Genomic DNA, 11,750 nt, shown 5'->3' on the forward strand with positions numbered 1-11,750 from the left:
ATCCGGAAATGTCTGGACAAAGGTGGCCCAAGTAATATCGCGTTCCGTCGGGCAAAGACGTGCACACGTACAAAGGGGCTCCGCGGGAACGCGCTCTTCCAAGGGTGCTGAGGAGCGAGCCAGCCAGCCAGCCAGTGAGCGGAGAGGAGAGGAACTGATAGTCCCGGAGATGATTCTGTAACTTTGTTTTACGAGGTGTGAAATTCCAACATGTCTTCCTTTGCTACTCCTTTGCTAGTTCAAAAAAACACCCCAACAACAATTTTTCTCTGGAACTGATAGTCACGGAGATGATTCTGTAGCTTTGTTTTACGAGGTGTGAAATTCCAACATGTCCTCCTTTGCTACTCCTTTGCTAGTTGAAAAAAACACCCCAACAACAACTTTTCTCTCCCCGAGTGGCAGGTGGAATGACAGAAGGTGGACTGGATTTCAGTCCTTGAAATGATTCAGCATCTTGAAACTGGTTGATGATTATCGTGAGAAGAATATACTTGCTTGCATCCAGGCATCAATCGGCAACGAGCAAATACCAAAGCTTTTTTGCCAACATCACAAGAAAAGTATCAATTTGAGAACAAAGTTTCCCTTAATAAGTATCGGTGTGTCTGGGAGTTAAGTTTCGTCTTCTTTTCTCCGCCCGTTTCCAGCAAAGTGACGCACGCTCAGGCCGTCTTGGCTCCATTTAAGGTCATTGAGCGGTGCCTTGCCGTCAATTGGAATTTTACCGATTCCACCGTTGTCGTGTGTGTGTGCGCATGCGTGGCCGAGAGAGTTAGGTTTGGTTCCCTCCTTGGTTTCATTCAAGGTGCGTGTGTGTGTGTGTGTCATTTTGGAGCCAACTACTGTCAAGCACCCTGCCAGCCTTCCTCTGCTGCCGTCAACACGCTGACCCGACAGGAAAGGGAGATGGAGCTTCAGACCATGCAGGTTGTAATTGCATCATTTACAGTGCATGCGTGCGTGCGTGTGTTTGACTATCAATACTTTAGTCAAGCTTGATCGGTTTCTTCAAAGGCGGCCCTTACACTCGGCCTAAAAAAACATCTTTTAATGATCATTTTCTTTCCAAGTTGTTCTCACTCATATCAATGCATATTTGGATAGCATTCCTAAAAGGCACCCTCCGTTTGATTTGATCCTTGACATCCAAATATGCAATAGTGAGTGAGAACAACTTGGAAAGAAAACAATGGTTAAAAAAGAGATCTTTTTGGGGTGGTTGCAGGGAACGGCCTCGTCTGCCTCGTGGCAGGGCCGCCATTGCGGGACCGCATCCTCTCAACCGTCAGTTTTTCTGCGTCTCAATCAATGTATATGAAAACGTTTAAGTGGATATTTTGTAATGAGAACATTCAAAAATGCTTTCATACATGTAAATAATACAATAATAGTATAAACGACATGCAGAAAATATTGTATCAATCTTGAAAATGTCAATATTAGTCACCAACGTATGACCGTTCGTGAAACGTTGACGTGTAACGGTTAGTGTGAGCGTGTGCGTGTGTGTAACAGTGGGAGATGCGACGTAGCGTGGTGAACCTTGGTTAACCGGGGACCTCTAGTGGTCACAATTCACCATAGCAGAAGTCAACATCCTGTTGAGGACTCTTTTGTCAGCACTTTTTGTAACTTTTGCGCTCTATTCTGACTGTCTGCTGGATGCACACTTGCTCCATTTTTGCTCCTCTTATTTATTACGTGATTTGTTTATTTATTATTTATTCATCACTCTTATTTATTCATTGTTTGTGCCTTCTTGTTTTGCTTTTTTTGTGTCGTTTACTTGTATGTATATTGTGTACTATATGTCTTGTCACCGTGGGATAATGGGACGGTCATTTCGGTTTCTTTGTGTGTCTTGGCATGTGAAGAAATTGACAATAAAGCAGACCTTAACAATACTGTCAATAGGTTTTCAGGCGTCTTTTACTATGACCACTTGTTTTGGAAGAGACAGAGTACAAGGCTGCAAATTGACTAACTTCCGCCATTTAAATTCACACCTTTGTCCCTCATCTGGACCCTAGGACCGTTCCGGGACCACTGACGACGGCGTGCCGGGAGGAGCGTCTTTGCCTGTGGTCGTCGGCCGCTCAGAGACGTGAGTCAGCTTATCTATCCATCACTCTGCTCCAGTCCTATTGTTTTTTGGAATGCTATTCGATGTCCGTACGGCGACCTTGAGTGCTTTGAAAGGCGCCTTATAATTCAAATGTAGTGTTATGATTACTCGACGACAAAGTCTGCCGTTTGGAGTTGCGTCCTTTTTTTCTGAAATAGCGCCGGGCTCGCGACGTTACATGGCTTTGAGAGCTCTTGTCTTTTTTTGTGTTTCAGTCTGTTGGGTTTGCAGTTTCAACGTCCCTCTGATCGGAGACAAGACACCACACCATGGTGGCGTTTGGTATTGCTCCTCTTTATTGTTTCTTGCACATGCGCTTTTTGTTTTCGGTCACACACAAGCACGCACGCATTCACAGCGTCAAACGTGGGAATCGAACTCACGGTGTCGGCACCAATGTTCCCTCCATTTTTTCAAGTGTCTACTGTAAGTGTGATAGATAAATGAGGAAATACAGGAATGAATCAATCAATCCAAAAATACATGTATACATGGAGAGAGAGAGAGAGAGAGAGAGAGAGAGAGAGAGAGAGAGAGAGAGAGAGAGAGAGAGAGAGAGAGAGAGAGAGAGAGAGAGAGAGAGAGAGAGAGAGATCAACCAACCAATCAAGATAGATAAATAAAGACCAATCAATCAATCAACCAACCAACCAAGCAATCAAAGAAATCTTGTCAATGACAACTTGAACTTGCTCGGGGGCGCATTTTGTGTTGTCTACCTTGTGCCCGTTGCTTTTCTGTCGGGCTTTTGCGCTCTCTCGCAATAAAGTACCGACCGAGCCCAGACAGAGGTGTCGTCCCGTCTCGTTGCCGCAAACAAGGTCAAAACCAACGTCAAGTGCAAAGAAAACTTCACGTGACTTGGCTAAACACAAAATACGGCATTAGACGCACGCAGAACAGACAACACGTACACAGCTGGGGACATTCGTACGGAGTAAGCAAGAATAGAATGAGAGCGCCAAATGTAAAATGACAAGTGGTTCGAGATGAACCAAAGCACCCAAAAGCTGATCGGCGAACCACCAAAGCGCAAGGTACGCATCGGACGCATGGACGCGCACGCGCTTGACGAATGGCTCGGTCGAGTTGAAAGCATTTGCAAGTCGTTCGCTCCGTCGGGGGAGAGACAGAGACAGAGACAGAGAGAGAGACGCCGCCGCCTGTGACGTCGTTTGCGCTCAGTCTGTTCAGATACACTGGGGCTCCATTCTGGCGGTGGTCCCGACGCTCCTCTTGGTCGTGCTTGTCATCCAAAACATCGTCTTCTTCCACTTGAACAGGTACGCACGCGCGCACGCAATGAACAAACACTTGACCACCACAAGTTCCAATCCCCCCCACCCACACACACACACACAGGATGGCAGCTTCATGTATACCCTTTATGTGTTCCAAGGCCTCAGGACATCGTCAAAGTGTTGGGCGCGCTAGTGGCGACTTTGCCCAACAGCATCCCGGACCACAACTGCACCGACTTAGCCTGCCACTGGGCGGCGCTGCAGACCGCATTGGCACAGCTGAAGGCAGGTCAGACCGCATTGGCAGAGCTGAAGGCGAGTCACACCGCGATTTCCAGCGACCTGGAGAAGAGTCAGGCGGCATTGGCAGAGCTGAAGGCTGGTCAGGAGGCAGGTCAGACGGCATTGGCAGAGCTGAAGGCAGGTCAGGAGGCAGGTCAGACCGCATTGGCAGAGCTGAAGGCAGGTCAGACGGCATTGGCAGAGCTGAAGGCAGGTCAGGAGGCAGGTCAGACGGCATTGGCAGAGCTGAAGGCAGGTCAGGAGGCAGGTCAGACGGCATTGGCAGAGCTGAAGGCAGGTCACACCGCGATTTCCAGCGACCTGGAGAAGAGTCAGACCGCATTGGCAGAGCTGAAGGCAGGTCACAACGCGAGTCAGAGCCTGCTGGCCAAAGTCTGGCAGGAGATTAGCAGCGACAAAGGGCTTCTGAGTCAGACACTGAAAGACCTGAAGACGGACTACAAGAGCATGTCTCGGGTGAGGTGGACATTTCAGGACTTAACGTCCCTCCCTCCCTCCTCCTACACACAAACTACTATCTCCATTGAATAAGAACAAAAGTATCGTTGAAAGATGCAAACAAAGTGTCCCAGTTGGAGATCTCATTTCAGTCCTTTCAAACGCTTGGTGCGCAGGAGCTGTCACAAGAGAACAAGGAGTTACACGACTTCAGTTTGGCTTTGTCCAGCCTGCGGCAGAAGGTGGTGGATCAGCCCACACTTAACAGGGAACTCCATGGTAGCTAGCGAGCGAGCGTGTCCAGTTTGTTTAAAGCGGGCATCTATTTTGCGCTCTCACATGTTTTTTTGTTTGTTTTTTTTTGCTTCAGGTCTCATGCCCAGAGACTGCAGTGACATCATGGCGGCGGGAAAGTCCCAAAGTGGAGTCTATATCATCTTTAGCGGGTCCAACAGCTTCGAGGCTTACTGCAACATGTGGCAGGGCGGGGGAGGCTGGACCGTAAGTGCTTGACCCCCCCCAAAAAAACACCTCAAAGTTCTCCTCGTGAAGCCTTCCCCAATAAAGTTGGCACTTTTCTTCAATGCTGAACGTCCAGTTGGCCAGTCATGCTCGTTTGCTCCGCTGATGGTGTGCGTGTGTGTGTTTGCAGGTGATCCAGAGGAGAAGGGACGGCTCCGTCGACTTCTTTCGGGGTTGGAACGACTATCGAAAGGGCTTTGGAGAGCTAGCCGGAGAGCACTGGCTCGGTCTGAAACAAAGACATCCTTCTTGTCAAGCCTTTGTGGTTTGCGTGACGTGACGCCGCCGCCTTTGCGTGTTTGCAGGCCTGCAAAACATCCACGCTCTGACGGCCTCGGGCGATTACCAGTTGCGGATCGACTTCACCATATTCGACGGCCGCACTTACTACGCTCTCTACAACGACTTCTCGGTGAGCCGGAACTCGCTGGACCCCGACAAGGACGGCTACCCGCTGCTGGTGAGCGGCTACTCTGGAACCGCAGGTAGCGACTCCCGCCGGGGGGTGGGGGGGCACACTCGAGAGCCCGCGCCGCCTGCGTGTGCTCAAAAGCAAGTTTGTGTGCTTTGCAGGCGATATGCTCACCTACCATTCTGGGATTAAGTTCACCACCAAAGACCGCGACCAAGACAAGTGGAATAGTGGCAATTGCGCCAATGAGCACAAGGGCGCTTGGTGGTACAACAACTGTCACTGGTCCACCCTGAACGGGCTGTACAAGGCAACCGGCACCTGCAACGGTCACAATGCAATCTGGAGTTATTTGGGGCCATCACGGCATACCTGCCTGAGATTCGTGGAGATGAAGATCCGGCCCAGAAAGTGAGCGGTCGGCCGGCGGAGCCTGGGAACGGCATCCCCGTGGGATCACATGGGTGCTGCCCGACGTCACCCATTTGCGCAGCGCTCGTCAAGTAAGATGGCGGTGCGCAAATGTGTGTTGGATTTGGCCCGGGCAAATCGGCTCAAGTGCAATTCCGAATCTCACCAGGAGCTTGACACGAGAGAGACCTGACAAACGCTTAGTTGGAAGTTAGTTCCTCAAAATGAACTCTTATTAAAGGGCAGTTTGGCGCTGTAGCAGTTCCAAATTTAGACTGACGTGACATAGTAAATCCACTCACTCACTTTTGGATCATTTTAGGATGTTTTGGTTTGCTGTCATAAAATGCCTTCCATCTGTTAACATAAGGAGTACCCCTAAGCATACGATTGTGTGTTGTTGAGTTAATGATTGTTCGATGAAGTTGTCTTTTACGTTCTTTCGCTTTGCCATGACGTAAGTGCGACAGCTTCAGCGAAACAATGACCCCTGTTAAAGTAAGGCTGGTACATTCTGTAACAGCTGACGCATTCCAATGACATCTGTTAAAGTAAGGGTACCCACTAGGGGTGTAACGATTCATCGATACACATCGATTAATCGATATAATGCTCTACGATTTATTGGCATCGATGCTAAACGTAAACATCGATTTATATCGCCGTGTTTGACCTCGGACATTAGACGCGACTTTATTTTGAAATCCAGTTCATTGTTGCTTGCTTCCTCTTTCCGGGAGCAGTACGCGGCGTGTTGTGTTGTGAGCAGAGCAGGCACGTGAAAGGGGAGCCGACAACTACGCGGCTCCTGGGCTGGTGCTATGTCTAGTGTCCAAGAAGACGAGGAAATTCGCTCCCCTTTGGGCTTCAAGTCATTCGTTTGGAAGCACTTTGGATTCCAAAGAAAAGATGGCTCAACGGACAATTAAAATTATTGTAAATAAATAGTTCAGTAATGCACTTTAAAGTTAATGGTATTACAAAAAAAGAAAGAATATTCATTTTTCTTTACTTATATGAGAAAAAATATAGGAATTTGATAAAGTTCAGTGTTAAAATAAGCACTTTGTATACTACAATACTCTTGTAATTTCCTAAATAAAGAGTTTGCAGTACCTTGTTGATTTTGCGTATGAATTGTTATAAATCAGGATATTGTTCTATATTTTTTATTTAAAAATAAATAAATAAATAAAAATATCGATCGTGGAGCACTATATCGTGATGTATCGTGAAAGAATCACAGCAGGCTTTAAGATATCGGCAATAATCGTATCGTGATCCTTTGTATCGATATGATATCGTATCGTGACAAAACCCGCGATTTACACCCCTATATAAAACACATTTATTGAAGAAGCATGAAATAGAATTACAAATCTTAATTCCTCCAAATTAAGATTGAACAACCTCACTCACTGATACCGCGTGCAAATAAAATCATTCAATCCTCCAAAAACTGAACAATCCCACTCACTGATACCCGTGCAAATAAAATCATTCAATCCCGGAGTACTTTGATTGTAAAACATAGATCAGAAAAGAAGGAAAAGGTGGCTACCATTTGGGTGCTATTTCTTTTGTGGAAATAAAGTCGAGTGATCAGTTCGATCTTATTTCTAAAATTCCAATTTGGGAACTAGGTTGGCCTCGAGAGGACCGACTCCCCAATGACTGTTGTTGTGGCTTTATGCTCTGATAAACTATTGTAGTGTTGTCACTTTTAGTGGGTTGCTTATTGATTGCTCTAACAATAACACACAGAGGCAAGGATGCAGTACGAACCGATCTTTACTGGGTGCTCCGTCACGACTACACACAGACCTCACCACACGATCACTGAACCTCCAATACTGACAGACAAACACAGTCGAGCACTGAGTGCTCGATCCAATCTACCACATCCCTCTTTTCCAAGTAGCTTATCTATCAGTTACCTTAACTCTTTGGTATCAACATTGATCAAAATTTCAATATGCGTATTTCAATTAAAAACAAATCATGTTTCAATAAACCAAATGGCTTTCAACAATCTTTTCTGTTAAGCTTATTGTTTGGTGAATCATGTTGACCTTTCTTTTTTTCTTTCTCTTCGAACCTATAACATTTTATAACATTTCAAGATAAACACAAAACATCCACCCTTTTATTTTCTCCATCTTCTTTTTTTTTTTAACACTGAGTAACAACATCACTTTATGTCAATCAGTGTACCTGGCAGGGCGCCTAACTGCTCTGCCACTCCTGGTATAGCATGTGGGCGTGCTGTCCACAGACACAGGACAAGGGTTGCGTGGTACCGGTTCCAGTGGTGGTGAGTCCACTGTTGCAGTAGTCTGAGTATCCTGTGAATACATCAGCATATCTTTGTAGTAACTCCTCTTTGGTGGCTGGAGGTTGTCGTTGTTGTGGAGCCGTTGCTGTGAGTGACTCCATTCTTTTCACCAGTTGCAGCTCCTCACAAGCCTCCCCTCCTAGAATTGGCTTGTCTGCTTGAATACTCACGTGGAAGTCCAGCACAGCCTTGCGTTTAGACGTTCTGCATTCTAAAGATGCAACACCATCTGCTGTAAGGCGTGCCCCTCCAAAAGCTATTAACACAGTCTCTGTTGGACGCAGCTGAATGGGACCTGGTAGCTGCTGGTATAGCTGCCTGGGCAGCACATTAGCATCAGCACCAATTAATTGCAACACCTCTGATTGTGGCTGTTTCGTGCCATACAGTGTCTTTTGTTTGGTGTGCTGATTTCTTGGTTTCATTTCCAATCATGCCTATCTATAAACAGTCCATTTCTTTTTCTATATTGTTTACAGTCTTCGTTTTACAATGGCTATTTTTCTCAGAGCCTCCCCTACACACCTTTTGAAAAGTGGTTATTTTTTCCACATTAATGACACACAGCGCCGTAAACTGGGCATTGACGAGGCGCATGCTTGTTTCCGCACTTACGGCACACAGTTATTACCTGCTTCTTGTAGCTTGGTTTGTTCTTGTCCCAGCTGCGTGTTTGCACGCTTGCATCGCTTGTATTTATGACTTGGCGAGTTCTGCTGATCTACATGTTTCCATTGCTCTGCGTAAAGTAAGTGCATTATCACGTAACAGTCTCTCTTTCAGATGTGTATCACTAATGCTGAGCACCAATTTATCCCTTATCATGTCATCTTCATGTCTTCCAAACTCACAGTTTTTGCTCTTTTGACGTAGTTCTGTGATGAATCTGTCCACCGATATTCCTGATGACATTGTGTGCGACCAAAACTGATGGCGTTCGAAAACAACGTTCTTTTGTGGACTGCAGTAGTCTCTGAATGCTTCCAAAACTTCCTCCATCGTTGCTTCCTCCCCTTCTGGGGTAATGGTAAGTGTATTATACACTTCCAGCGCCTCTTCGCCGACAGTGTGAAGCAGGATGGCTATTTTAACCTCCTCTTTTTTATCCACCGCGCCAGAAGCAACCATATAGAGCTGGAAACGCTGCTCCCACATGCGCCAGTTTTCAGCGAGGTTCCCCGTGAGTATCAGCGGAGACGGTGGCTTGAACTGCTCCATGTCGGCTGTGTTAGCTCCCGTTAGCTTGCCGCTAATCTTCGGTTAACACGTGTTGAATATTGTCCTTGACTTACTCCGTAACTCCGTCTTCTGACACCATGTTGTGGCTTTATGCTCTGATAAACTATTGTAGTGTTGTCACTTACAGTGGGTTGCTTATTGATTGCTCTAACAATAACACACGGAGGCAAGGATGCAGTACGAGCCGATCTTTACTGGGTGCTCCGTCACGACTACACACAGACCTCACCACACGATCACTGAACCTCCAATACTGACAGACAAACACAGTCGAGCACTGAGTGCTCGATCCAATCTACCACAGGAGTAGTCGGCTCTTTGGTTTCGCCCGTTTATGAATAAATGCTCAAAAAACAAGCGTTTGCTGCTCTCTAGTGGTCAAAACGAACAGCAGCAGCGGTGGCAGGATAAACGCTTGGAAAGCAGATTTTATTGACGCAATAAAGGAGTTTTTCACACCAGAGGAAGTTTTACAAAAATGCTTCCATCTTAAGATTAAAGATTAAAGTCCCAATGATCGTCACACACACACCTGGGTGTGGTGAAATTTGTCCTCTGCATTTAACCCATCCCCGTGTGATTGCTGTCTGCAGTGCTTTTATTTTAAAATCGGCGCCATTAAAAACTAAAACAAAAACAATTTGTGTATTGTATTGTACTAACAGGAAAGTTAGCAATGTTGCGGTTCCAAATTGCAGGGCATGATGGGTCTTCTTGGAAAAATTCTCTTCACGCTCAGCCCTCAAGGTTGTGGAGAAGCTGAAGGTCATTAGTTTTCCATCTTCACGCGGCCAACATTTCCACCTTCTTCCTCGGACGTTCGGTCGCTAAAGGAGATGACAATGGGTTAGGCGTAGAACATTTGGGGGCCTCTTTGCATCGTGCTGCAAGAAGACGGCGCCCGAGACAAACCTGCTTTCTCCTCGGCGGCCTCGGGAGCGTTGGGCAGTTGGTGCGAGGGGACGTCCGGAAGCAGCACGTCTTCCTGCGCGAGGTCGCCGGAAAGAAAAAGCAGCATCAGAACGATGAGGCCAAGATAGTAGCGGCGGCGGCGAACCTGAGTGATGGCCTCCAGCTCGGCGAGAACGGCGTCTTCATCGTCCTGGGACAACGAGCCCGACAACATCTCGTCGATTTGCTGAAAGGGGAAGATCGCACAAAACAAATTGGGCGTTACTTACAGTGCTCATATTTCAAGCCAATCATTTATGAGGGAGAAAAAGCAAAAGAGTCACGCCCACACACCCTTTGATACTCGATGGAGTCCTGCGTCTCGTCCAAGATGCGCTCCACTTCTTCCACGGACATCACCTTGCAAGAAAGATGACGTTTTGCAGCCCGCATTGCGACAATGAGCCGATAGCAACGACACGACAGCTGGCCGCCGACGTCACTTTGAAGCTCCACTTATGTTGTGGGCTGGTGATGGCGCCGTGACCAACCTGCTGCATTTTCTTCAGGCACTCGTTCCCTACGCGCAGGCCGTCGATCACCTTCTTCTCAATCTGGGCGAACTCGAGGTCCTGAACCTGAAACGCGATCAAGATGGAGCAACGGTGAGGGAGGCCAAGCCAAGGGGGCGTGGCCTCGCAGTCGCGGCCGCCCCACCATGCGCTCCAGGTTGCTGATCTGGTTGTCCGTCTTGTCCAGCAGTTGATCCTGGTAGCGCTTCTTCTTCAGCAGCAGCAGCGCTTTACTGAAGGGGACAAAAGTCAGAATCTCTTAGAAACGCGGCGCCGTTTCCACTTTACGTAGTCGCCATGCCGGGATGGACGAGGCTGCCGTTTGGGGTCGCAAGTGCAGTGGACAAAAAGTCCAAATGGGAAAGGCCCACGTTGGCGTGCATCGTTGTTGCAATCGGTTCAAAGAGCACCAAGTCAAAGACGTGTCGTTGCTCTTCACTCACGCTTCATTTGCCTTGATGTGAGTGGCAGCCTCGCCGATCAAACCCAAACGCTTGGCTCTGGTTGTTTACAGTCAACTGATTTTCTGCCTGTGTTTGTTCAAGAAGACCGGGGAAGACAACTTAGGTGCACCGTTGTGAGGTTGGAGACAAAATCCCAATTGACTTTCTTGCCCCATAGTGATTGTAGCTTCTGCCATTAGCAGGTAGGCGCAGATCCACTGTGCCAATGTTGGTGGTGTGCTTTCCCCCCAGTTGGGACTTACTCTTTCCTTCCATTTTTTAGCAGCTGCTTGGCTAACAGTCGTTCCTTCTCCAACTGCAGCTCGATCCTCTTCTGGTACTGCCTCAGTTTATCTCGTTGCTGTTTCAGTTGCTGAAAAGACGCAAAACATTCGCGTTAAACATCTCAGCCTACCAACAGTCATCCGCAATAAATCGACATGGGCCAATTTGCACAAGTTTGCCTGTGATCCCACGTTCTTTTGTCTCCGATGCTAATTGCATGCATCAAGTGGGCATATACTGACCAAAACGGCCTTGTCTTGTTCCGTCACTCGAGTCTGCTTCTTTTTGGCAAGCAGAGTCCCCATCGTGACGAAGCATTACAGCCGGCGCCGTCAAATAAATCAGCGTACAGCTCGATCAAACGATGATTTGTGTTGTTACACCTGATCAAGAAAAAAAGACAAGCTTCAACAGTGCTGCCTAGCTAACAGGATGACACCCGGAAGTAATACGGTGGCTGCGCGGGGACAAACCCAAGAGGCTAAAAATGGAAAACGCGTTTTAGCCATAATGACACGCGGGATTAAATT

General features: G+C 47.4%; 2 protein-coding genes across 2 annotated transcripts; one reads left to right on the plus strand and one right to left on the minus strand.

Moving 5' to 3' along the window:
* The first annotated feature begins 909 nt into the window (after positions 1 to 909).
* Positions 910 to 5,718, plus strand: LOC119138411 (fibrinogen C domain-containing protein 1-like). The gene is made up of 12 exons (XM_037278420.1): positions 910 to 930; positions 2,034 to 2,107; positions 2,344 to 2,410; positions 3,314 to 3,411; positions 3,528 to 3,658; positions 3,782 to 3,793; positions 3,854 to 4,128; positions 4,287 to 4,389; positions 4,481 to 4,611; positions 4,763 to 4,859; positions 4,938 to 5,117; positions 5,206 to 5,718. The coding sequence occupies exons 1-12, from the start codon at positions 910 to 912 to the stop codon at positions 5,457 to 5,459; spliced, it is 1,443 nt and encodes a 480-aa protein (XP_037134315.1). The 3' UTR covers positions 5,460 to 5,718.
* Positions 5,719 to 9,609: 3,891 nt separating this feature from the next.
* Positions 9,610 to 11,678, minus strand: chmp6b (charged multivesicular body protein 6b). Its single transcript, XM_037278361.1, has 8 exons — positions 11,463 to 11,678; positions 11,199 to 11,308; positions 10,638 to 10,725; positions 10,472 to 10,558; positions 10,275 to 10,340; positions 10,087 to 10,167; positions 9,942 to 10,014; positions 9,610 to 9,856 (listed from the first exon to the last, which is right to left on the minus strand). Exons 1-8 carry the CDS (start codon positions 11,523 to 11,525, stop codon positions 9,813 to 9,815), a joined length of 612 nt encoding a protein of 203 aa, XP_037134256.1. The 5' UTR covers positions 11,526 to 11,678; the 3' UTR covers positions 9,610 to 9,812.
* Between the last annotated feature and the right edge of the window lie 72 nt (positions 11,679 to 11,750).

Source organism: Syngnathus acus, chromosome 19, assembly GCF_901709675.1.
Source record: "Syngnathus acus chromosome 19, fSynAcu1.2, whole genome shotgun sequence".
Classification (NCBI taxonomy): domain Eukaryota; kingdom Metazoa; phylum Chordata; class Actinopteri; order Syngnathiformes; family Syngnathidae; genus Syngnathus; species Syngnathus acus.